Here is a 27,255-nt window from a genome sequence, read left to right as displayed (position 1 = left end):
AATTTCAACGGCATCGTTGTAATGCTCATTCATTCGGAAGCCGACGAGCACTCTCGAGTGGACATAATTTTATCGGGCTGCGTATCGAATGTTTTCGTCGTCGTTGTGGGATACGGAAATCGATTACGCGCTATCGGCGTTGATGGCTGACGATGATAAAATTTTGGGTTACATTGTAAGTATAGCTCGCGATGATGATGGATCCGATATGTAGGTTACTCTGCGCGACTTTACATAGCAAATACGTCAGTCTGCTTACCGTTGGCAATTCAATGATCGCGTTTAGACAACCTAGGTAAACCTGATACAACCCTGAGAAAAATTCTTAGGTATGAATATTAGTATATAACATACAGTCCAGCAATGCAACCTAGGTGACCTGGGGTAAACCTGTAATACAACCTAGAACATACCATCGTGTATGAGAATAAGATACGCCCAAGCCATACCCGACGTGTTTCGTGATTCAATAGCATGGATTGATCTGACATTCTGTATTTTCTTGTTTCAGAAAAGAGTAACGTGCGCGGCAACCGGAAGCGCCGGATAAGCGAGGGCTCAACACGCGGCGACAAGAGCGAATCTGCGGAGGCGGCCTTGCAGTCCCGGCAAGAGGACCGCGAAAACAAGGGCCCCCTATCGGGCAAACCTAACAACCGCACCCCACGCACAGCCGTCCTCGAGGAGACGAACGTCACGTCCCCGACGTCGGCCGTAGCGAAGCTCAGGCAACGTAGGGTCGGTGTGACCAAGTCCAGCAGCGCCAGCCCGGTCGAGAGTGCGCTCAGCCAGCGGCCCGTGCGCCGAAAAACTCGACTCGAGGCGAAGCTTCTGTTGGCCGACGAGGACAGCGAGGGCAGTGAGGAGGTCCAGGTCAGGCCCGCGAGGAAGGACAGGCTCGCCGCCGCCAACAAGTCGCCCAAGCAGCAAGATGACGAGGACAAGTCCGAGGTGAAGGAGGAGAAGAAGGAGGACCCGTTGATAAAGAGGCTGAGATCGAGCCTCCTAGCCGACAAGGCCAAGAAGGAGGCCGCCAAGGCCAAGGTCCAGAAGGAAGCCAAGGAGAAACAGGCCGCGAAGAAGGAGTGCGCCGTCAAGTCGGAAGAGGAGGAGAGCTGCGAGTCAAGGGAGCGAGACCGCGAGCCCGAGCCTCCACCTACGGACAAGCGTCTCCTCGACACCGGAGACGGAAGCAGTAGCAGTAGCAGTAGCAGTAGCAGTTCCAGCAGGACCGGCAGCGACTCCAAATCGAAGGTGACCGTCAAGGTCGAGCCCGAGGAGAAGCCCTCGGCGAAGGTCAAGCTCGAGAGCGGCAGCAGCAAGAGCAGCGATGCCAAGGAGTCAGATCTGCCCAACGGTGAACTCTGTGATCAAGAGTGCAAAAGCTCCACGAGTAGTAGCAGCAGTAGCAACCTGCAAAGTACAAAAGACGAGGCCGCCGCGACTGGCAAGGACCTGAAGAAGGAGGAGAAGCAGCAGCAGCAACTGGAGCAGCAGGTGAAGAGAGAACCGAAAGAGGAGACGTCGGTCGAGTCCCCGAAGCCGAAGGAGCTGCTGGTGGGGTCCAGCAGTCGAGACTCAGGCACCGTGCTGGAGAGACTGAGCCCGCTGAGCGCCGGCGGCCGCAGCCTGCTCCTGCAGCACCAGCAGGAGGAGCAGGAGCGAAGTCGGCACAACGAGAGCCCCGTCATCCTCGTCGAGCGTCTCAACAAACCACCGCCAGTGGCACAGCAGCAGCAACAGTCCCATCATCAGGCCCAGCATCCCCACCATCCGGCCCATCACCAACAGCAACCACCGCACAGCTACCACCATCCGGCCCACCTCCACCACCAGCAGCTACACCGCTACCAGGTGGAGCAGCAGCAGCAGCAGCAGCAGCTCCACCACCACCATCACCACAACCCGCACCTGCTGACCCAGGCCAGCTTGCTGGAAGCTCAGCAACATCAGCAGCATCAGCAGCACCAACAGCAACAACAGCAGCAGAGTCGAGGTGCCGGTGGCGATGAAGCCGGCGGGAGCCTCATGGAGGTGGAGGCAGGGGTTGCAGGAATCAGCAGCGTTCCAGGTAGCCTCCTGCCAGCCGGCAGTGCCGCCGCGATCCGGGCAGCAGCCTACGGTGACAGTGGCAGCGACAGCGGGGTAAGCTCGCTGAGGAGCGCCGGCTCCGGCGACGAGCGCAGCGGCAGCCGCAGCTCGGCCCTCAGCGCCGAGGAGACGACGACGGCCACCGCCTCATCGTCGACGCCGAACTCGGTGCCGGGCACCGCCTCGGCCACGCCCGCCCGCATCTGGCACGTGCAGAGCGTGCAACACACCTCGCTGCTGATGGCGCACCCCGGGGCACCGAGCGCGGCGCCCCCTAACGGTGGGGCGCCCGGTCTCACGGCCCCGCCGCTCGGCTACCCCAGTGGCGCGGGGCCCGGACCGCCCCCCGGACACCATCACCCCGGCCTCACCCAGGACATGATCTGGAGGCCGCCCACCAGGTTCCTGCCCCTGCCGCCCAGCATGCAGCAGCAGCCCAGTCTCGGCGAGGTGCTCGAGAGGGACAGGCACGAGAGAATACTAAGGTACTTGCCTATCATGTTACGCTGTTTCAATCGAAATACAGACGCATAAATATTCTTGATCACTCGATCGCAATTACGCGGCTTTCGCCGTCAGCCATCGCGGCCTAATGAGGGAGCGATTTTTCAGCGCCTCTCTCGATGCGCACCTGTCGCTCGCCTTGACTTTCTCTGCGGCGGGCACCACACATCTCACCAAATGACCGTTGGCATGAGAAAAAGGCCGGCAGCTGCGCGACTTTTGCATTTCTTATGTGATATGTCGCGCTCGACTTCACTCGCGCGTACGTACACTGAGAGAAATAGAGCGTAAATTTTACTATATGTTCATGATAATTTACTGGAAAGTTTGGTAATCTCGTCACAGACTGACAAAACTGACCTTTTTACTAGATTTATATCAATTTTTACTAAACTTCCATATAAAATTTACCATACTCAATAGGAAAAATTAACAGAAACTATAGTGAAAATCGCCAATGTATGAATTTTTACCTGACAATATAGTAATTTTTAATAGAACGTATAGTACTTTTCATCTGAAAATCGGAACTGATGCGTATTGACGCGTTATGCGCATGCGCGTTTAGCAAACATGGAGGCCGCGAGAAGAAGCACCTGAAAATAAGCATCATGACAAGACTCGTCTTCAGAGCAGCAGTTTGAAGCCGGTGCTGTTTCAAATAAAGTCAAACTGTTTTGTGTACTGCCGCTAGGGGGTGCACGGGAAATAAAACCCGCAAGCGGTAAGAAGTTAGCTCGGTTAGTATATAAGTCTGTTTAGCAACCCTGTTGTAACAATTGCGAGCGTATAAGCATATGTACTGCGAATTGCGAATATGTATAATAATTAAGCGTTTAGTTGTAGGAAATGTATCTAGGTTAGTTTAATGTTAGTCTAAAAATCAACTGCGGCGAGTGAATCGATAATGTTCTCTGAATGAAGTGCGTTAGAAGAGTAACCCTCCATAACCATAAAAATTTAGAGCCATATAATAATTGAAAATAATTTTTCCATTATGTGCATTTTTATATTTAATTTAGTCAGGGTAAAAATTACTACCCAGTATAGTTAAATTTATAGTTTTATAAAAAATACTATACAGTTTAGTAAAAATTACTAGACTGTCAGTCTGTGAGTGGATTACCAAACTTGTTATTAAAATTTCCTATCCAGTATAGTAAAATTTACTATAAATTTCTCTCAGTGTACGCTCTTCGTGCATCGCGCTCTCTATGTACTCGCGCGTGCTCCAGCAAAAAGCTGTTTGCGCGTACGTCTTTCGTGCTGCGGGATTCTTCGATTGCTGGTAAAAAAAGCGTTCGCATCTCTGGACTATCGAAGAACCGATGCAAAGTGCGCCAAAATAATCACCACAGACCAAAGCCCGCAGTAAACTCTCAATCAATCTAAAGACCCTCTAGAAATCCGAGCGAAAAAAAACACCAGGAATTCCTTCCGCCACTCTCACTCTTCCACAATGAAGCACCTCATCGTCGTTCTCTGTATACCTTTGTCTCGGTCTCGCGTGACCGCCGCGAGCGTCTTGCATTAAGTATTACGACTCTCTCTCTCTCTCTCTCTCTCTCTCTCTCTCTCTCTCGCTTGCTCGCGCGCGCATGTGTGTACAGCGAGGGCGGGGGGGGGGGGGGGGGGCCGTTTCCGGGCGACAGAGTCACCGGCGACTTCCGTCCGTCCGATTATACCGTCGACGATTGCGCTACACTCGTGGTCGTTGCGGTCGACTCTTATACTGCTGCAGCGCGCTTTGATCGTGCGGCTAATTGTCCTCCGCTGCCTCTGATGCGGCGCTTATCGCTCGACGGGTATTCGCCGCGGAATTCGCTGGAATTTTCGGTACTCGTAGGAAACAGAAGAATGTCGGCGATTCCGCGCAAAGCTAATTTTTATTTTATAGCTTCAATGGAAAAAGACTCGTATAACAATCGGCCATTTTTCCACTAGCTTCTTGCACACCTCGACGCTGTGCAGGAGCCATTGTGTCAGTCGAAATTGCGGCTACCGCTGCTCTCTTTTTTCTCTCTCCAGCCGTTGTCTTGTACTTATAATCGTGTCGGACGTCTCTTAGCGATGACGCGGTAATTGCCGCTAAGTTTTTGCGCGATTACCGCCTGCCTCGGATTTGAACTCGAGTGCGGCATCTGCGAGAACGGCAGTAGCAGTATAGGTATATACACGCTGCGATGGCCTTGGGCAGGAGAGCCGAGCTCCATACCATAATGTATTATACTCTTCGTGCGCTTTATGCACGCGCGAGTGACTTCTGTAATGACTGCCGCGTTTTGTTTGCCCGGGAGTTCTTGATAAGCCGCGCTGCGGTTAAAAATTATTGTGAGACGTTAGAAGTTTAGGAGAATAATTTCTGGCTGGAAAATTGAATGTGGAAGCACACGTTATCATCGCAGTCTGGATTTGATAAACAATTAAACCGCGATGAGTTTGCAACTGAAGTTTTTGTACATGTTGCATGTAGTATTAACAATAGGATTCGATCGATTCTTAAAATGAAAACAGTTCAAGTTCTCGATTATCGATTGGACGCGCGTCACAAATACATTTCGGATTTGCGCTTTTTCAAGTTCAGTGACTCATAAATATAACCAGAAGCTTCGACAACTCCCGAGAGCGAGTTCGCATTTCCAAATTAGAACCGAAAAGCCCATCTCCGCGTTATTCGGGCACACGCATCCACAGTGCGTGAGACGCGAAGGCAGAAACAACACAGCCGACTAGCCGCTCAGCGAAGTACAAAGAGCCTGGAATAATTAAAAGCGATTACATAAGCCGGTCGGCTCGACGACGAAATTCTAATCTGCGAACAATTGGCCCCGGAGTTATAAATCCCAAGGTCACTCCCAGGAATCTCGATTCTCTCCTCGTTTTCTTCTCGCTCCCTCGGCCCTTCTCTCTCTCTCTCTCTCTCTCTCTCTCTCCTTCGAAATTGCCTTAATGACTCAAGAGCCGAGAGAGATGGAATACACGGTCGGCGGCCGTAAATTCGTAATCCCACGAAACAATGGCGTGACGAATATAAGGCCGCAAAACAGCCGGCAGGTCTGTCTTCTTTTTTTCCCGCCGATGCCCGCCTTTTTCTAGGGGCCCCAACTTCTTTTTGCACCTTTTTCCCCGCCGGAGGGAGTTCTGAAAGGGCGAGCTGTTCTATTGCATAGTATTTACGAGACTTTCGGCCCGGGGGATTATGGAGAAGTTTTTGAATGGGATATTTGTTTTGTTTTTCCCCACCTCGCAACCTCTACGATCGTTATGGTCCGTTCGTAGAATTCATCGCTAATGATCTGTTCCGATAACGAATTCACGCGCACAGCTTCGAAATCAAACGCACGAACAAGAAGGACGCATCGAGTGCACACTAACGCGCGTCGACCAGTCTTGTACAGAGCAGTGTATAGAGACGAGCACGAAGCTGCAGCTGGCTTCGCCCCGCGGGTGCCACTTTTCGAGAGGAGGCCACTTAAGTCGAGTTAAAGTTCCCCAGACGAGTACCTAATGACAGGTCAACACGTGTTCCTCTCTCTTTCTCTCGTATCCACATTACACACACTCGCTCCTTTCCTCTCGCCGGTTTCTCTCTCAAGGTCGTGTGCAGCGTGTATATCGAGCGCCGAGAGCTATACATCAACGATGAAGGAAATAATCGAGGCACTGTATGCGCGCGCTCGGAATGTGTGGATCGCTTTCATTGAAATTCATCTTCGAAACTATTTCCATCGTCGGCTATCTCTCTCTCTCTCTCTCTCCCTCTCTCTCTCTCTCTCTCTCTCTCTCTCTCTCTCTCTCTCTCTCTTTCGCGCGCTGTACACCGGACTGATTTGTATATCCAGCCGTCGACATTGTTTACAAGCGGCTCAACGAGTCGAGCCGCACGCAAACAAGCCACTTACGCGCACACGGAGCGCGCGATGTAATTTCCCTGGTATACTTAGTCGCCAGAGGGATACTTCCCCTTTGCGCCAGGCGTATTAATAAAGCTGGCCGTTTTCGCGACCTTCGCAGAAATTACACTCCGATGCGCAATCGTGCTCCGGGCCGATCGTTAAGGCCTTAATTAACTTTCCAGACGGCCAAGTTATGGGCTTGCTGCAGAATCGCTGCGGGGTGAAAGGGACAAGTTAGTGTGCCAGGCGACGTGCGAATTTTGAGTATCCGAGTGCACCGTTTTTTTATTTCTTAAGACAAGCGCTTGTTGCTGTTCAATTTTCATTCAACAAAACTGCAGAAACAAAGTCCACACCTGAATAGGAACCTTAACCGCGCTGAGTATTCGACTCACGTACAGCAGCCGCTGCCTTAAGAAGCTTCTCCTGCATTTTCGAAATTCCATAATCGTGACAAGTCTCAGACTCGAGCCCGCGGCTGTTATTCTGCTCCAGATACGTTTAGCGATATCCGCGCTCTCCTCCGTAACGATCGGGATTTTCAGCAGAGGAGGTAATAACGCCGTTGCGCCATCGATGCTTCTCTTGCGAAATTTTATTGGGAGTTCTAATTAAAAATCCATAATGCATGCGCCGTCGTCGTCAAAGATGGATGTAGGAAAAAAGTCGCGCGACGACAAAAGGCTGAATTCTCTCGATTCGAGAGAGCGCGGCAATCAACGGCGCATTTTTCAACCGGATGCCAAGTCCCTCTCTCGAGACTCTTGCCAAAATCGAATGAATGAAGCGCAGTCGGTCCGAAAATAGTCGCGCTACTCGCAAGAAAGTTCAATAGCCAAAATTTCGCGAATACCTTCTGCTTCTTCTTCTGCTTCTTCTTCGTCTTCTTCGACTTTGGTATACACATGTCCGTCTTTCGAGCGAGTTCGCCGCCATTGAAATTCCGGCTGTTTTTTCGCCTTTCGACCGGTCGTACCAGTTCACCGAGTGGTGGGGCATATGCGCGACGCGTCGACGACTTGTTCGTCTTCTTTCTCTTTTGTGCCGACCTTGTGCCCGAATGCCAGTTTCGCATTCGTTCGCTCGCAGTTCCATTATCGCGGGCTCGAGAGTGAGATGTAATTTGCGCTTTTCGCGCGGGCGATGATGGAATTATCGACGAAAATCACTTTACATCCTTACTCTCATCACCGTGAATACTCTGCTCAATTACCTTTCGAAATTCTCGGCGGGCTTATTTTACGCGCGAAGCAAGAGGCGCTTATAAAACAGCAAACACTGCGTATGAGGCGGCATAAAGGAAGAAGATTGCTTTCTCGCGTACGCATGCCCTCGTAAGGGCAAAAATCGCTCCTCGCAATTTCTCTCCCTCCCTCTCCCAGCAGACGTGGCATTAAAGCTCGGGTTTCCCGTCGTCCTGATGATAATCCGTTCGTCGAAAAGGGCGTCTCGCGTGCTCGCGTCGCATAATAATGCGCGCGCGCGTGCATTTTCCTAGTCGTCCGCCGTCTGCGCGCGCAGAGGTTCTCGACCCACTCTCTGCGTCCAATGACTCACTTCCCGAGAAAAAGAGAGAGAGAGAGAGAGAGAGAGCGCGAGTTTAGCTGCCCGTCGTCTCTCGTCTGGGGTAATCTTCAATTTCCCCTCTCGCTCGCATGCGGGACCGACTACTCTGATGCTTTATTCGACTCGTGCGCTTATATTGAATTTCCAAGGAGCTTGTGCGCGCTATCGGGCTATTCTATCTCGCACTTGAAAGTGTCATTACGCCGGTTAATGCACTGCAATTATGCGTCGCATTCATGAAACTTAATAGCACATATTAACTCTTCAAGCCGCTAACTTTTCCAATAACTCAGGCTCGCGCTGCACTTTGACGAAAGAAGAAGTAGCAGAAGAACAAACTTTCGAAAAATACGAAAAACTTTATTCGCCAGACGCTCGACACTTCCAGGCGTGTATGGTGTCTATAGCCTGTAGCGTGCTCTCGAGCCGATGGATAGACGTACCGGCAATTCGCCTTCGAAAAAGAGCAAAAAATGCTGTTTTGAACTGCGTACCGTTTATTCAATATCGCTCGAACGTTCGGTTCGAAAAATACAGCTTATTTCCCACTCATCAATTTTAAATGCTTCGGTGCAAAAATAAAACGCGAATTCAGTTACGAGCCATAAACTTCACCTCGACTCCCCCGCATGAACGAACGTTATTCTTCTCTCTCTCTCTCTCTCTCTCTCTCTCTCTCTCTCTCTCTCTCTCTCTCTCTCTCTCTCTCTCGAAATGAAAACCGGCCGAAAGCACACGCCTCTCTCGAAAACCACAACGACGAAAAAAAAGTGCCCCCTCCGCAACTGGCGATGCATTCTGAATGAAGCGTATCGCGGGCAAAACACTGGCGAAAATCGCGCAGATGGCAGCTGAGGAATTTAAGAATAACTCGCGCCAGGTGCTTCTGCGTCTCATTATATTTATATCTGCGCTCGTGTACGCTCATCGTATAAATTAGTGTCAAAAATAGCCGCAGTCACGCCGCGCCGAACTTTGCTGCGAGAGATTTGTCGTGTTTATATTATGTTGATGTCTCCGTGCCGTTGCGAAATTTCAACGTTACTCGTGAAATCGTCGGTCAGTTCGACATAATTAGATCGTTAACAGTTCTATTTTCAAACGTCAATACGCGGAGCGACAAAGATATTCCGGAGAAAAATTCGACCCGAGGAAAATAAAGAGCGTTTATCCAAGAGCAATCAAGCGGCCTCTCTATATAGCGATTATAAAACGCGCGGAGCTCTACTATATAACTATACGGCGGACTCGGCAGACGATCAATGTCAAAGACGTAAGAGCTACTATATATTCGCGAGAGCAAAACATTCGCCTTGAGTCATTAATACGGAGCTCTGGCGGATGACGGGCGCTTTTCGACTTTTGACCTCATTCGAGTAAACTGTTTATACCGCGAGTGTACGCGTACACGGACGCGATGATGAATCTCACGACGCTGCACTGACGTAACGCCTCGGCGATTTTTCATCCTCCGCGAGCAGTCCGCTTGTTTCGCCAGTCTAGAGAATGCCGACGTTCCGGCAGTGCCGAAATACCTGCTCTGGGGAAAAGGAGTGAAATATACCGAGAAAGAGTTCGGCTCTTCCAATTACTCAAATTATCGTGCCGACGACCGTAACCTCCTTTCCCCCCCCCCCCCCTTTCTCTCCGCTCGCTCTCCTCGTCGTTCCTTTCAAACGAGGCAGAAAAAGCGCGACCGATACGCCGAGGCCCGACGCGGGAGATTCTCCGAAAATAGACTCGGCGTATGCGCTCGCGTCCCGATGAGTAATTATCGCAAATTATGTTTTTTCGCCTCCGGCTCTGCTCTCTCGACGAGTCTAGCGTTGATAAGGAAGTGCGTTCGATACTCTATTCGCCGCGGCTCGTGTTCATATTTCCCGTGGAAGTATCGGGCTTCAAAAGCTGCATTTATTCTAAATTAAAAAATCGACAACTCGAAGCACAGGGGAAAAAAGCGAAAGGAAGCTCGAGCCAGAGAAATTCCATCGTCTCTCCCTTTCACGCAGCCAACTCGCGTATATGGCTTCTCCCTCTTTCCCTTTTCCATCGCGCTCGTCGTCCTGTTCCATTCGGTTTTAAGTGGCGCGCACTCGGAATTTCGAATTTAATTCCCCCCTCCGCGGAAGCTGCCGACGCGCGCTTGCGCCTCGTCGGGAATATCAAGGAGCGTTGTGTGTCTAGTCGTGAGAGAGAAAACGTCCTCGGATATAACGCCGGGACGTGACGCCGCTACAGTGCGGATAGAGTCAAGTGAATTGGGGGAGGAGGACGCTTTTATCTTTGGCTTTCTTTCTCTGGGAGCTTTCGAGCTTTCTCGGGGGGAGTCGAGGACGACTGGAGATGCTCGTATGTTTGCGGACTGTTTTCGGGAAGGGGCGTCGTGCAACCCAGTTTTGTTTCTTTCTTTTTTCTTTCCGTCCTTCAATTCGACACTCCGTTCTGAAATCTGTTTAAGCTTTAATAACGAATAGATATCCCCCGAGATCCGCCAAAAGATCGCAATCTGAAAAACGCATCCGCAAGAAAAATAATCAGGCCAAAACTTCCGGCTCGAACCGCGATTCCTTCCGCCAACTTCCACGCGGCGTCGAATCGCTTACATTCTAGAGCCGCCTCGTCGAACTTTTACCAGCTATAATAGCTATACCCATACACGAACTTCTCAATATCGCGCCGAAGCACGAGAGGTTCGTGCTCCGTATCCGTTACCCCTTTTCCTCTGTTTCCTTCTACTCTACTCTCCCTCCGCTTTGTATTTCACTTCGTCCGCGCCGTTTCGCTGCGGATATTTATCACCGGCTCTCCTTTCAAATTTCATATTTACGAGTGCGCTGTATCTACTTAGCAAGTCGTCTTTCTCCTTTCCCTCCGCGCGCGCCTTTAAATTCGTCCTTTTTCTTTGTGTGCGCCTGCGTCGCCGTTTGTTCCCCGGGCATCGGCTTCGCAATTTATGGTGTTACGCTCTCGTTCCTTCTCACCTCTCGATTTTCGGATGCTATCGCTATACGTCGCGCGACGAATCGATTTTCCACACTCGTTGCACGCTCATTCATTGGCCTGATGCAGGAAAATTTACATCGCTCAAACTGTACACGCGCTGCAGGGAAAGCGATAACGGAGTCATTGTCACCCAGTCGCCGCCGCTGCTGCGCTTTATAACCGAGGAATGCGTTCACCCACTCATATGCGCACGAGGAAAACGCGCGCGGCTTTGCATAACTCCAAACCGGTTGTATCAACCGGTATAAATAAATTAATTATCGATACGCGGGAACGAGGAAAATGGGCTTTCACGCCCGCAGCGATTAGCAGTTCTCCGCGATGCACGGCGAGAAAAGAATTTGTTTGAACGCGCAGATATATCGATTTCACATATGTAACGCGTGCTTTTGTTTTTCATGTTTCAGGTAAGAGCGAGCTCCTCAATCTTCCAGTCAGTCGTCATTGCACGGCGGTGAGCGTATCATCGTCGCACACGTTAATTAAACGAAGATTTACGTAATGCAAAGCGCAGCCCCTATACGAACGACGTGATTCCCGCTATTTCGGCTGGCCTTGCGTAATTCACATCCCTCAACGCGATCTGGATGGTGTAATAAAAGCCAATTATGATATCGGGTTAGCCTTTTACGTATAGCGAGCGAGTCTATGTCTCGTCAGTTATATAGACTGGATGCATATTCGCCGTCGTCATCGGACGTACGCTGGATGAAACATTCAGCGCTAATCCGGTTTGATATTCGCGGAGCTCGACGCTCTGAATATTTCACATTCCAATCATCGAGCTTGCTTATAAAAGCAAAATCGCTTACACTCGTCCAACCCATCTTTGGCCGCATATAATACTCTTTGTTTCCACTCACGCGATCGAGTTCTCGCCGCGCCGGAGATTTTCGAGACGGCGCGCGTGTATAATGCATGCGCGCGCGCGTGCGAGAGTGTGAGAACGTAGGTATACATATAGCAGCTCGCGGGTAAATAAATAGGAGAGCCTGAATAACCTGTCGAACCGGTTTCCTCCGACGCGCGCCGCCTCATTTCGTCGAGTAACTCTTGAGTCTCGATCCTTCCTTTTACATTGCTTCTCTCTCTCTCTCTCTCTTTCTCTCGGTTACATCTTTGCGAGAGGGCTCTCTCAGCTCTAATCGCTCTGGGATGATGCGGGACGAGGGACTGATTGAGGGAATTTGACCGAGAGGTGCTAAGTTATGGAAGTAAGGAGGAATCTTTTTTTCGTCCGCCTCTCTTATCGCGCGCTGCATATACGAAAATTCCAGAAGTCGATTCATCAATTACACTCACCAGAGGCAGAAGGATGCGATGTTTAATGGCTTTTTTCCGAATCGGTCGTGTGGCTCGACACGTACAGCAACGCGCATTAGTTCTTCGAAGGAAAAGGTCGTTTCGAGCTCTTCGCCATATGTGCTGGCCGAGAGGCTGTATTTTGACAGTTGAGCTTAGCTTGCTGCCTGTGTTTGCGCGCCTTGAAAAAACCCCGCTAGATACTCGGAGATATAATATACTAGTCTAGACCGCGAGAACGAATATTTATTTAAACTGGACTTATCAGACACTCACTCGCGTAATCTTTTACGTCAGTCTTTCGTGTATTTATCTCCTCGATATTATCTCCGCGATATCCTGTCGTTTTCATATTATATTTCCTACAAATTATAAGCTCTGCAAAAATCCCGCAAAGCAACAGAGAAAAAAAGTCGTTCCCATCAGCACCTCGAAACTCTGCACAGCCGAGCTCTCAAACCAAAGCCTTCTTCTTCTTCTTCCACTCTCTCCGTATAATACGTGTATACCTGCGGTCTTTCGCTCTCCGAGAAGCGGAAAAGGGGGTCGCGCATCGTCGTCGCCCGCAGCTCGACGAGAAGAGAGAGAGAGAGAGAGAGAGAGAAGACTGCACGCGGTGCACACACACGCGCGCGTACAATACATACGTATAAAGAACCGGTTCTCGCGCGCAGAGCTGGTCCGACGAGTTCGCGATTACCGTCGGCCGGCCGACATTACACCCGTCCAGTCTTTCCTCTTTAAAAGCAAGAGAGAGAGAGAGAGAGAGAGAGAGAGAGAGAGAGAGAGAGAGAGAACGAAAGAGACAAAGCGGGCATTTCCGACGTTTTTTTACAGTTCCGTCGTGGGCGTGCGTGTATTTTCGGAAATATCTCAGGCGACGTTTAACGGAGGTGCGGTCGTAAAAGCTGAAATTTGTGAACACCTATACCGGCCGTATAATGTAAATGGGCTTATTGAAACGTCGCGCAGCGTGAAATCGAAAGATGTTATACGAATCTCGACCGTCGCTTTGAACAAATAAACGGTGCGCGCAAGCAAAAAAAGAGGGGTCTCGTGTAAAGCACAATTACGCAGCAATCAGCATCCCCCGATCCTCCGGAGACGCCATTTGGCAGCCGGTACAATTAAAATCAATTAAGCGCCCCGAGGAACGCTGAGGGGAGGCCCGTCATTTCGAATTTCGCGCTCTGACGACAAAAGCACACCGTTGAAAAATTGCTCGTGTATAATCGAGGGACGTATAGGCTGCTACAACCGGTTATTTCTCTCTTTCTCTCTTTCTCTCTCTCTCTCTCTCTCTCTCTCTCTCTCTCTCTCTCTCTCTCTTTCTCCTTCTCACTATACACCTCGAATTTTTTTTCCCGAGGTGCATTATCGCTATCGGAGCGCTTATTTCGAGAGCAATTAGGGGAAGAAGGCGTAGGCGTGCGTCTCGCTTAATTTGGCGCTTTGGGTTTGGCGGCGTAATTTCGCCTCGAGACAACCGAGCGCGAGGATCGTGTATATTTATTTTCGAGCCGATCTCGCGATTAATATACAATCTCGAGAAAGCGACGCCTCGCGTGGCTCGAAAGAGAGAAAGAGATGGAAAGAGAGAGAAAAAAGCGACGTGCAAGAGAAGCCAAGGTTGCGACTCGCACGGGGTCAGGGAACTGCGTGTAACCGACGGAATTTCGAAGACGGCTCACTTTTAGGTTTGCGCGACCGCAACGGCTTCCTTGCCAAGCTTATTTTCGGCTGCACTTAATATTTTATTTCTAGAGTTTGTTGTACATCTGAATTTTTTTCACTCTTCTTCGCATTAACGACGACTCGCGAGACGGGCGTAATTATCCCGTCGCTCCGTCACAAGAAAAAAAGGCTACTGTTTTGCAAATTTGACACTTTGCCTCGACGCAATTAAAAGCAGTCGTGTTTTCTCCTTTTTCTTCCACTATACTGCAAGTGCATATCAGCCGAAAAGCTTCCCATTGAAATTGCAATCCTTGCACAATTCACCTCGACACGCATATCGCCAGCAATAAAACAATCGCGCTCGTAAACATGCTGGACGCACGCACCTGCACGCGTATCCGATAAACGAGATCTCTGAACTTGAAAGTAATAGTCGTGAAAATGCGCGTGTAATGTAAATCCTTGGCTCTCGGTTTTTCGAAAAAAAAAAATGTCGGCCAAGGCCCTTCCCTTTCTTGCGCACAGCACGAGGCAGTTAAATTTGCATGGATCGAGCGGCAGTAGCGGCAGCTGACCCATTTGAAGCGTATGCTATATGCTTTCCGGCTTTGGGTATAAGTACGTTTTTCGCGTCGTTGCTAAGCCGAAGCCCGTCACGACTCGCTGCCGTGGGTTTACAAATGTATGTATGCGGCGAGGAAGAATTTTTATGACGAACAATCGGGGAAGCGCGCTGTTGTTGACGTGGAGTGTTTTCGGCTCTGATGAGTAGTCAGTGTTTAAGTATAGCCTAGTCGCATTACTGTCATTGTGTAAACGTTTCGGGCTCAATGCCGTATATGACGCATAGCTTGTTATACTGCGAGCCAAGTTTCACACTTTTATTTTTCACGCGAGTCGAGTGAAAGGAAGCATAATCTCACTGAAAGCTGGAACAACTCTTTAATTCCCTCGTGAAAATTCCAAGCCACACAGGCGAACTCAATCCAAAGCAGCTAAAAAAAGATGTATGTACATCCCGATTTAAGCCTCGAGCATCCCTCAAAGAAGCATCGATCAAGCTCCGATTCCCCGAAAATTCCCAAGAGCCTCCACTGCCACACACCGCAGACACGAGATAGAGATAGAGAGAGAGAGAGAGAGAGAGAGAGAGAGAGAGAGAGAGAGAGAGAAAGAGAGAGGAGATTCCTCAGGCGCATAAAAAACCGGATAATAGCAGCGGAGACGAGTGTATACATATAGGCTCACCCTCTCTCCCGAAAAGTCCCCGGGAGAGAGAACGAAACACGTGCGGAGCAGCTGGAAACACTTTGCTCACCTTCCGTCCCTCCTCCCCGATATGTGTTTCGTCTCTCTTTTCACTATACCGACAACACCTGCTGCTGCATCAGAGGCTCCTCGAAGCGGACGGACGGAGGATTTTTCACAGGTCATGAGAATCATTCCGGGGCCAGGATTTAAAGTCGCCGGCGTGACTTTAGTTTCGCTTCAATCTATATCGCTTATAGAGGAGCGGGAGAGAGAAAGAGAAAAAATTGAATTTCAGCCAGAAAAACGACGCGGCGTCGATCATTCCCATGAAACTTCCCGCGACTCGCAAACAGGAATCTCGCGGAGCCTCTCGTCACCTGCCGGAACGTCGCTCGAGAGCATGACGGCTTTTTTCCCTCCCCCCCCCCCCCCCCCCCCACCCCTCACCCTCTCTCTAATTTCTCTCGCTGACTCAATGACCGCCGAGCGGCCACGTCCAGCCCCGCACACGCTCACTCTTTTTCTCGCTCGTCGATTCGCATTCTCGTTGTACGCATTATGGAGCTGCCGGCTCCATACGTATAACTCACGTATAACTCTTGGAGAATCCGGTCGAGAGCCGGTTCCACTCGATCGAGAGAAAGAGCGATAAAAACGAGGAGAAGTGTCGTGTTGGTGCGCTGCCACAACGCAGTTTTTTCGCGAGAGCTGGATTTTCTCCGTCGTTGTGTACAGGGCTTTTTTCGAAATTTCAATCGAGACCCGTGCGGCATACTAACTTGGTAATTGAAAAGCAACGAAAGCAAATTGAATCGTACGATTCAGTCCGACAATCGCCTTGAAACGGTCCCGCATACAACGGTTCCAGGCACTCGGTGAAATTCCATGCCGGAATGTAACAGCGTGCGGGCGGCTGGATCCTCCCGATCGAATATCCTTTCTCTAGTAACTTAGTTGTGTACACTTTCTCCGGAGATTACTCTCCGCACTCTCGGACTTTTTGGAAACGAGTCTCTTCTGACAAGCCGATGAAGAAGGAGAGCTGATAGACGTGCGCGCGGTTATACGCGGAATATTTTTTCCATGGCGGAACGGGTATTTCGCTCGCGCGCAGGAGCTTGTTAAACGCGCGGCTTGACGGACGTGAGCGACTGGCGCCTGTGGGGACGAGAGAAGGCAATTTTCCTCGGGAACACGATCGGTCAATGTTTGAGCGAGCGCGACGAGTATGGATATTGCGCGCGACGATCGAGGGCTTCTCGGAAGGCCTTATGAAAATGGCTTCGATCGCGTGTCTTCGGAGAATCTCAACGTCTGCTTCCGAAGCTACTCGAGGAGCTTCCTTGATTCGGCCAAATACGCGCGCGGAACCTTTTTGTTCGGCCGTGTAATAAACAAATAAATGCGTAAAGGGGGAGTGTATACGGCGCGATAAGAGAAAAAAAGCAAGCAGTGCATAAAAAGCGGACGGAGAGAGAGAACCTGCTCCGCAACCGCCTCTCTACTCGTCCCTCAATATTTCGAGCCTCTCGCCAGCGCCGACGAACCGAGAGGCGTACACACACTGTATACTGGTGTGTATAGCGCGGGGAAGCTAAAAACTCCGCGCACTCCCCCATAAATAACAGTTCGCAGTCCCTTTTTCATCTCTTTCTCTCGGGGCGAGCCAGGCATCCGTTTGCGTCCTTCGGAATCATCTCGGCTGTTTTGCTCTTTTACACTCGGCCCTCGTCCCTTCACCATCTGGTATGTGGGAAGAGAGAAAGAGAGAGAGAGAGAGAGAGAGAGAGAGAGAGAGAAAAAGAGCCTGTGCTGTTGCTCCCGGTGTGAGAGAGCTGCCGTGGCGCATATGGGATGGATGGATGAGAGGGCAGGTCGGGAGAAATACGGCTGCTAAAAAGTTGCGAGCTGCGCGCACACGGGTCACACCAAGAGATGCCCTGATAGACATTTAATTGCTGCGGCGCGGCGGTTAGGTTTATATACGCCATTGCTTAAATCTCGATTCTCGATCGTTCACGAGAAGCATCGATTGTACACTGCTATATATCGAATTGCACCGCGCAATAAATAAAAATCACGCAACTCTTCCCCAATGGCAATCGCTCAACATTCCAGCCACCCCGCATCAACACCTCGTTCTCCTGATGCTCTCTGTCGAAAACAAAGGACCATCTCATCTCCGGCCCCCGCCGAGTAAAAAAACTCTCGCAAGCGCCAACGGCCCTCGGCGGCGCGCAATAACCCCCGCCTCGGAAAAAAAGACAGGTAGTCCCGATACGTATCGTCCTCGCTCGCGTCGCCCCTCCGAGAATCCCTGCTGCTGCTGCTCCACCCTCGTGCTTGGAATGCGAGACACCCGACGCCCCGTCGATGTCGTGTCGCAGACATTGTGCAGCTCGCAGTAATGATTCGAGGGCTGCTGTGGAGGGGGATCGCTTTTGTCCGTTGAGCGCGTGCTACCTTATACACAGCTATACACGTCGATCTGCGCGGACAGTTACAGTTATGTGTATTTATATAGAGACTCGCTCCGCTGAATTTACGCCAACGGCTACTCTGTCCGATTTTACGGCAGTTCCTCGTCAGCGAAAAGACAGCAGCTAAAACAATAAAAAAAGAATCGTGCTTCTCGGCAGAGTCATCCCCGCGCGCGGCGTAAAAGTCCGCTGCAGCCTGTGGGAAACGTCGGCGCTAGAAAGTGCATCGTATAGACGAGAGCGCTCCCCATTGTCAGAGAGGAGAGGAGGCGATCTTTGTCGATTCTCGCTCGTCATGCATCGATCGCGCGCGACGAGCTGATGGATTTCTTCGATTATCTTCCTCTCGCTCGCTCGCTCCTTTTCAGGCTCTCTGAAAAGCTGATGGACTGCAATCGTTTCTTATTCATCCGCGCTTCGTCTATGCCGGAGCCTCTGCTCGTTAGGATTGATTCTGGTGCGTTTCGTAATGTGTTATCGGCTTTTGGGCCGCGGCACACGCGCACTCGCAACTTTCTCGGAAGCATTAATGAATAATCCGCGCACCCGCGAGGACGGGGAGCAATTTCTTGTTGCGCAACGATTTTGAGCGCCGAAGGAAAGTCCGCTGTAACGAGCGTTTAGCGAGGTAGAGAGAGAGAGAGAGAGAGAGAGAGAGAGAGAGAGAGAGAGAGAGAGAGAGAGAGAGAGAGAGAGAGACAACGACCTCAGCGCAACCTCCGAAGAAAAGAAAACTACACTGCAGCCCAAGGTAAATTATGTATGTGGCATCAGGGGGGAAAAGCTCCTTTTCGCATGATGTCGCGCCCCTTCCGCTCTGGAATTTCGAGCCGCATTGTGTGCACACCTTCGGCTCAGCTGGCACAGCTGGCTTTCCACGTGGGGCCTTTTAAAAAGGAGAGCTGCCGCTAGCTGTCTGCCTGATGGGACTATACGTGTGTACATGTCATACAGCCTTGGCCCAAGATCGAATTCTCTGCGCGGCTGTGTGCGCGCGCGCGTTTGCTCTTTGACGTGGCGTGACTCTTTAATCGAGTTTTTTCCCGATAGGTGTGTATGCTTGTGCGTGTGACGGAGTGTGTAAAAGGTGGGGGAGCCGTGTATTGACTTGTGTACAGCTTTTTCTATTAATGGACGCGGACTTTACGTAAGCCTGTTTGTTACCTTACGTTCCAGAAACGTTCGAACAGTACAACGATTCTCGTTAAAAAGAAGCATCAGCAGAGAACAAGCCGGCTTTCATCGGTCTGCGCGACACAAAACTCCCTCTGTTTGCCGAATCTCTCCCTCGCGGCCATTAAGAAACGCTCGTCCGAGTGTCGCGTGTTTACACTCGTTTATCAGACGTATTCGGGAAAACAGATACGCTCGACTCTTTGTCTCTCTCGTAATAGCACGTGACGCATTCTTACGCAAATGCCGTTAAACTATACTCATTCGTATACTGTTATTACTACGCGTATTCTTCTTTCGCGCGCTTTCATCTCTCTCCCTCGGAAACGGTGGGCGTAACTCTCTCGCGATTTTGCGTTTCGATTAGAACGGCATGACGAATCAATTGACATCCACGTGTTTTTATACTCGTTGATCAATTTCTTCTGCCCGGGCGATTTTGCTCCTCGACCGTCATACGCTCGTGTACACAATATCATGCTCGAGTAAGCAAATCGCGCAATAGACGCTTTTCTCCTATCGTCCAAGAGTGGAAAAGACACAGAGCCGCCGTTGTAATCGATTTCTCGTCGAAAGTCCAGTGTTTATCGAAATTTCAGCAAGTCACTATCAGTTTCCGACGAATCTGTAATAATGCGATGAATTATTAATACGCGACCAATGCCGCGGCCTTCGATCCTATCTGAGAATTAATTACGCGTACATACGGCGCCCATTATCAGCGCTCTCTATTTATCGCGATTGATCCGAGCCTTTGATCGCGAAAAATAATTACTCTGCTCTCTCGCCGGAGAAGATATGGCGCAGCGGAGAGACGCGTCTTACGCAACTATATACATGTATATGCGCGATTCGATCAGCATTGTGGCGACGGCGGCAGCTATATTATCGATGAAAATTTCCAAACGTCTCTCTCTCTCTCTCTCTCTCTCTCTCTCTCTCTCGTGTTTACGATACAGGCTCGCGTATAATGTAACAAACGCGGCTCTGCTCTCCCTCTCTACTCCTCGTGCATCAGTAGCAGCTCATAATCGCGTGTCAAACGAGCGCTAAAAACTCGTCGTCGTCATGAGGCTGCCTCGAGCTTATCAGCGCCACGCACGAAGATTCCTCGCGAGGCTCGCATGACCGCGCGATAATGACTGCGGGACTTGAGTGGCTTACATATCCGTGTACATGTACGTGTGTGTGAAGATACGTTTCTCGTGCGTCCGAAGAGTTTCGAAGCTAGTCTTCCGGACGAGTGCGCGAGCAGGTTTCCCCTGAATAAAAATACTAATTTTCCTCCCGAACGCCGCGTCCAATTACGCAGCTTTCTGCTTTGACCCAAATCCCGCGCGCGAGACGAGTCCTCGAGAGTGGCATAATCGTCTTCCTCTCAAAGCCGTGTTTCAATCGTCGAGGAGAAAGACTTTCGCTCAATATAGCGCTGATATATAGCGTTCGTTCCTTATTCAAGAGCCGCGATTTATCTTATCAAAGGCGGCTCTGGAATGACGTGCCGCCGCGAGACAGCGTATGCAACACAGCTGCACATCGGAGAAGGAGAGAGAGAGAGAGAGAGAGAGAGCGTGTACAGTGCTTTACGACGGGCCAAAGGTCGGCCGATAAAAGTCGCCGCGATCGACTGCGCCATACAAACGTCGGCGTTAGAGAGATGCCACGTGTGTTGTATACGATCGAGTGCCGCGATTGTGGCCGAGACTCAAGGCTGCATTGGTGTACGCGCTTATTTTTTTCATCGATCGCCGATCGGCAGTGAATACGTATAAGTAGTACGCGCCGCAAATCCGAAAACTAGCTCCGAACTGTACAACGTAAGTATACCTTCGGTCTCTCCCGTGGGCGCACGAAGCGCTTGCCGGCGGCCAGTATACACGAGTCGACCCTCTTTTATATAATACAGGACAGGTATGGCTATACGTGTGTATGAGAGAGAGAGAGAGAGAGAGAGAGAGAGAGAGAAAGAGAGAGAGAGAGAGAAGGAGAAGGAGAAGCGAAAAAGTGAAAACGGAACCTGCGGCGCCTCTCTCACGAATTTCGTGAGCTCGCCGGCAGGTATATAATTCCTCCTCGCGCCGCAGCCTCGCTTTCTGTCTGTGTATGGACGCCTATACAGGTATACCTGTATGTGTGCAGGGGCACAGAGGAGAGCTTAAAGTCGTGTTTATCGAGCGGAACCCGCATATACAGTCGGCTCTCTTGTTTCCCTTTAATGCCGTGCGCCGCGCATACCGCCTTGAGTCACGAGGAAATAATCGCCTCTCTGCTGATGCGAGAGAAAGAGCCTATGTAGAATATTTCGAATGAAAACGTCGAATTCCTACGCTTCCATAAATTCAGGACAGGAGCAATTATAGCGAGCGCCTCTCGCAAAAGAGCGACGCATCGAATATAACGTTTATTCCGCGGACTATTGAATCCCGGGCTGATTGGCTCGTTTATCTCGGGCGAGCGAAGCATGAACCTGGATACTATACCTCGCCGATATTTAATTATACCGAAATGGCCATTGTCATGCAGGCGAACGAAGAAGAGAGAGAGAGACAGAAAGAGACGCAATTATTATAGTCCGGGCGAGTAAGAATAGCAGTGGCTGATGTGCATACTTGTTCGATTTTCAATGCGACTCTTTGATTTTCTTTGCCGACCCCGCGCGGCTCTATTGTCTAATTGCGGAGGTATTATTCGAGGAGACGACGACGATGACGAGGAGATTTAAATATTCAAATTTAGAGAGAGAGAGAGAGAGGGGGGGGGGCGCTTCGAGTTATTCAGGATGTTGATGGAATCAGGATGAGGTGAACAAACTGGCGTAGCAACGCGGATCGATGCTCGCTCTATGGTTTGCGCGAGAAGTTACAAACTTTGGCACAACTCGAGGCAACGATGTCACTGCATCGTCGCTCGTAAGGCCTAAAATCGTCCCCAACCTCGCTCGCGTAACTTTCTACGTACGGCATAATATGCACACTCGTCGCTGCTACTAATACACATTCATCGCGTCGAAGTGGACGGAATTATACAGTCCGAAAACGTGTTCCGCCGGTATTCAAATTAATTAGCAACTCTTGGCTCGTCGTAGCTTCGAGAAAATAACAGACGAGTAAAGCGCAGCGAGGACCAATTAGCTCGCCCAAACAAAACGACGTGAATGCGCGCGCGCGCGTGTGTGTGTGCGAGAGCATAAATGTCGTAGCAGAAAGTATCAAAATTAGATTACGCGAGTGGGGGTAAACGTCGTTCGGTACACAAGCGTGTATACATACAAGAGAGAGAGAGAGAGAGAGAGAGAGAGAGAGAGAAAGAGTTAAACAGCTCTAGTCTGTCTCGCTCGCGAGTATAAGCGATGTCGTAATAAGATAGCCCACTAGCGCAGGCCTACTTCCTCGTCCGTGCGACTACTAGCCCCGAGTAATTAGTCCCCGGGAAAACGGGGACTCTCTTTCTCTAGCTACCGTTCGATCGTCGCAGCTCGGCGCTGCACATTGCCGCAGTTAGTCATATGGACGTTGTTGCCGGTCGTTGGCTCTAATAGCTCTCTTAGCCTTTTGCCTTATTTTTCCGAGGAAGAGAGACACGCAGTGCAGAGCGAGACTGCAGGCTTTTATAACTATATTGCGTGTGGTTAAACACTTGAAAATAGAACTGTACGAAATCAATTCATCGCTCACGATCGTTACTCTCGGGTCGTTGTCGTCGCCAGCCTGGCTATGTACGCCGCCAAACGCGCTGCGAATAGAAGCGACTGTATTGATTTTTGGAATTCGGTGTGTAATTGCGATCGTGGAAGCGCGACGATCGAAATCCATACTTCGCTTATCAGTCACGTTCGTTTACATGAATCCGTGAAAGAATTCCTTATCAGTGCAATAACGGGCAGCAGCGGCACACATCGCACAGCTGCGATTATAGCACGAGCACAGAGCGAGAGAAGGAGTTACGCAACCGCTACGACGTTTATCTTTTCCGACGAATTTCTCAGCTCATTCAAGCGCTCGCTTCGTCTTTGTGCTTTGTGTAGTTATTTAAAAAAATTCCTCCTCCTCCCGGATTATCCCGTCAATCGATTAACGCTCGAAAATACAGCGCTGTCGTGTCTTTCGCGTCCGTCAAGCGGCGAGGCAGATATCTGAATAGTTAAGCTCTCTTGCCGGCTATGTTCGCGAATTTCCCAACTAAACGCTGCGGCTGTCAGTGTGCGCGCATTGAAAGCAGTCGCGCGCGTCCCCATCCCGAGTTTGCGCCATTGTCGCCCTCCGCGATCGATTTCCCGTCGCCGCCGATATTTCTCAAACTTCGAAAGCCCGCGCCGAATAACGTGTTCGATACGGATGGATACGCGTGCGCGGTGTTATTTGCGTGTGCGCAACGCTTCGGATTCCGAGGACTTTCGCACGCTCCGCTACTTTTTCGGCGACTCGTGCGCGCAGGAGAAACTCGTTGTGTCGGGCGAGCAAGTGCGAAAACACTCGCGTCACACTAGAGTGTCTTCCTGCGCTAAACTTAACCCAATTTCCAAAGCCCGAGGCGATCGACGCGACGCAACAGCGGCGAATTTGCGCAAGGAAATGTATACTTATACGAGCGGCTATTCCGAGCAGTGCAACCGCGCATTACACTCGCCTATACGGACGCGATATTCGCGAAAGAGAAGCGTGACAAGGGTCTGGAAGCGTGTCGATCGATGACGCGGATTATCGTTGCGAGAAATATTGCACATAGACGATGACGACGACGACAACGACGACGAGGCGCTTGAACTATTCCGTAAGGCGTAAAAATAAATCGCGTGCCTTTCCATCTCTTTCTCTCTCGCGCGCGCGCCAAGTGTACAGCTCGATGCGGCGTGATCGTCAATGTTTAACGACTTTGCTCCACTTATTGTTTCAGGTGTATAAGCTGTTTCCGCCGTTGTTGTTGTGTGTTCCTTATACTCTCAGCTTCGGCGAATTTTTTCCGACGTGCATGACTTTAACCAACCGCACAGTGTGTGTGTGTGTGTGTGTGTGTGTGTGTGTGTGTGTGTGTGTGTGTGTGTGTGTGTGTGTGTATACAGTACGAGCGAAAAATTAACGAGCGATAACCTACGAGGATTATGGGTTATCGACGTCGTAAGTTTCGTTCCGAGAGATATAGATAGCATCTTCTGCAATCGCATACTTGGGGGCTATAGATTGCATCGCTCCCTCTTTCTCTCTCTCTCGCTGACTCGGAGCATAAAAACTCTCGGACTCTTTATATCTTCCACGCGCAGATAATGAGCCCGCTTGTGTGTAGAGGAAGAGAAAAAATCGTGTACGCACTATATACGTTACATGTGGAGGCGATCGAGAATGAAAAATATGCGCGCGCGCGGATAGCTTATCTTATCTTCCACTCTTTCAAGAGAAAGAGTTTGTGTTCGGAGATAAGCTCTTCGCTCGCGCGCTGTATTTGCATTTATTTGTATCGAGCGAGCGAGTCACTTTCGGTAATTAAAAAACGCTGCCGCCCGGCGAGATCTATACACTTGTATATTTCCTCGTGCAGCACGGGTATGTAATTATATCCTCGAGAGCTGGTCTACGTATATTATCGGCAAATATTTTCGCGCCTGACGCAACGAAAAAATCCGCGCCGGTAGATTTATGCACATTATGCATGTATCGATATGCGTGTTCGTGTCTCGAAAGTGGAACACGTCACGCGCCGCGCCGATGTTTACTCGACGACGTGAAAATCATATACGCTCGCGCGCATAATCGTCGCGCGAAAAAAACTGATGCATTTCCGAGCTGTTTTCGTGTATAATCACGCGAGAGAGGCGCGAAATTGCAAGCCTCCAATTGCGTCAGTCTATAAGCGCGTACGTTCTGTATTAATCTGTGAAATACAAAAGACGACGGAACTTTATGGCGGCGCCTGTGAATCACGTTTTAAGAAATTTCTCCGCGCAAAGTTTTCACTTTGAGAGAAAAATGCGAGCGAATACGCGCTGTGCATATATAGACCACAGACGCTGCAGGCCAAGGGGAATAAATACAAAGAGCGAGTTTTTACCTCGGCGCGGAGGGTAAGTAAGTACGAAGGACGGAACGAGAAAAAAGTTTAATTTCAAACCGAGAATATTTTCCTCGTGAATTGTTGATGATAATAAAAAAAGAAAATCAATCAGCCCCTGCTCTTTGATTTCGGTCCGTTCGTGGAAGTAACACACGCGCAGGCGCGCGCGTAGAGGCCTTTGACCTCCCCCTTCCCCTCCTCAGTCTATAAATCTATACGTTATGGTGTTCTATATATGCGTACAGCTGAGCTTTGTCATACGGGCTGCTTTCCCTTTCTCCCGGCATAATTGCTGGGCTTCTTCTTCGTTTTCTCGTCCCCGAGGGCAGTATTCGGTTCATGAAAACGCAGAGGCATATAAGTATATAAATATATTATATGGATGGCATACACGTATACAGAGGCTGCGATCGAGCCGCTCATTTATTTCCATCCCGGCGCTGTATCGGAGATAAGATACGATCGTGATTTATAGTGGATATCGGCTGCGCTCGCGCCCACATGAATTTTAATTGCTTTTACCGTATTCTCCTCGTCATTTCTGTTTGGACAAGATTAATGGCGCGCGAAATAAAAGCTGCTGTCCGGACCTATACGCGGCTTTTTTCCACAGCGATGAATTTAAAGTTCAGCCGCATAATACAGCGTGTGTATATGCCTAAAGAGTTGATGGAATAAGCGGAAAGTTACGTTGAATTAGTTGCAGGAGCTTTGCCAACTGCTGCGCTCGCTACTTGGCGATAGCTCGTCGCAAACAAGTTCGTCGAAACGAAATTATAAGGTCAAAGCAGAGGCTTCTTTGCGCCCATTCACGCGCCCACGCGACGAGCCTCATCTCGTAAAGCGAGTTTCGTAGGATATATAGGTATATGCAGCAAAGTTTTCGGCGAGCAAGAATCCGAAACTGGCTTAGTGCACTTTGAAAATGCGTTTAGGATGTCAAAGGATAGTTTCGATCGCTCTTCATTCGACTTGATTAGGAATAACGTCACCCTCACGCGAACATCAGCCCAAACAATCAATAAGCGCGAGAGCCTGCACACTGAAAATCGGAGAGACAAGAAGCGCAGTATGTATAGGTATGCAGTGACCGAGGCAACAGACGACGCCAGGAGGAAACACGTATTCGCGTCGAGTCGTGTTCTCGGACAATAAAACGACGACGACGACGACGACGACGGCGCGACAAGTAAAGGCAGAGGAAGAGAGAGAGGGAGAGACAAGCTCGTTATCTTTTAAACGGCCGCTGCAATGCGTCCGTTGAAATGCCGTCGTGTAACGCCGCCGCTGCTGTGTTACACGTGTCGCTGACTCATGTGCCGCCGTTGCAGGGGACGGACACTGCGCGCACATGTGTGCGCGAGCGACGAGTCTCCCATATCGGAGTATTATACAGCGCTCTCGAGTGCATCGGGGCAATCATCGTGGCGGATTGGGATTATACGGCTTGGCTGTGGGCGTTTTTCGAGATGGGCGAGTTCGATTTTCTATATCGGTGATCACTAAACAATGCGCCTCAAAGACACGTCCCGCATTAGGTCTTGCAGTCTTGCATTAGGTAAGTGCACCCGAGAAACCGAAGCCACTGTACTGTGCACACATGCGCGTCTCTCTGCACTCCGCCGTTGTACGCACGTTGTACTCGCAAAGAGCTGCACTTGTACAGCCGCTCTGCAGCAGTCGTAATAACCGCACGCATCAGAGCCACATACTCCGCGTCTTCTCCTCATTTCTCTCTCTCTCTCTCTTTCTCTCTCTCTCTCTCTCTCTCTCTCTCTCGTCTCGTCTCGCACAGCACAACACAGCACAGTCGTATAACAAACGCAGGAGAGAGAGAGAGAGAGAGAGAGAGAGAGAGAGAGTCACGTGTCACGTAGCGCGCGGAGAGCCTCGGCCCCCATCTTGCGGTGAGCGAGAAGGAAGAGCCGAGCGATTTATGCATCTGCCGATTATTTTCTCTCTCCCTCCTTCCTAGACCGGTTTCTCCTCCCTTTGTTCTCCGTCCTATTATGCCTCGCTTATTTTCAGCCTTGGTGCGCTGATCGGATCATCGATGCCTTTGCGTTATTGTTTCTTTTTTTTTCTTTTTTAAGGTTAGAGCTGCCACGGACCTAACCTCCAAAAAGCCGGCTACTCGTCTATTATCTTACTCTCTTTTCTTACTTCTTCCTAAACCTTGCGCAGCTACCTGCGATTATACGAGCGTTTGAGAGTATAAAATAAATTATCGCAGCTCTCGCGCTCGATAAGAATCCGAAGTTTACGCC

The 27,255-nt window shown here is 50.1% G+C and overlaps 1 protein-coding gene across 4 annotated transcripts in view; it reads left to right on the top strand.

The window, feature by feature from the left end:
* The window catches only part of LOC100120387 (probable JmjC domain-containing histone demethylation protein 2C), a 204,800-nt gene that overhangs the window by 125,850 nt on the left and 51,695 nt on the right, over positions 1-27,255 (top strand). For all 4 annotated transcript variants that reach the window (XM_008213583.4, XM_008213582.4, XM_008213581.4 and 1 more), the window contains one exon: positions 512-2,576. In XM_008213583.4, coding sequence (XP_008211805.1) covers positions 512-2,576 — 2,065 coding nt within the window. The remainder of the gene's footprint in view (positions 1-511; positions 2,577-27,255) is intronic.

Source organism: Nasonia vitripennis, chromosome 4, assembly GCF_009193385.2.
Source record: "Nasonia vitripennis strain AsymCx chromosome 4, Nvit_psr_1.1, whole genome shotgun sequence".
NCBI classification, from domain to species: domain Eukaryota; kingdom Metazoa; phylum Arthropoda; class Insecta; order Hymenoptera; family Pteromalidae; genus Nasonia; species Nasonia vitripennis.
Note: the sequence above shows the minus strand (reverse complement) of the source record. Positions and strands in the feature narration are given on the sequence as shown.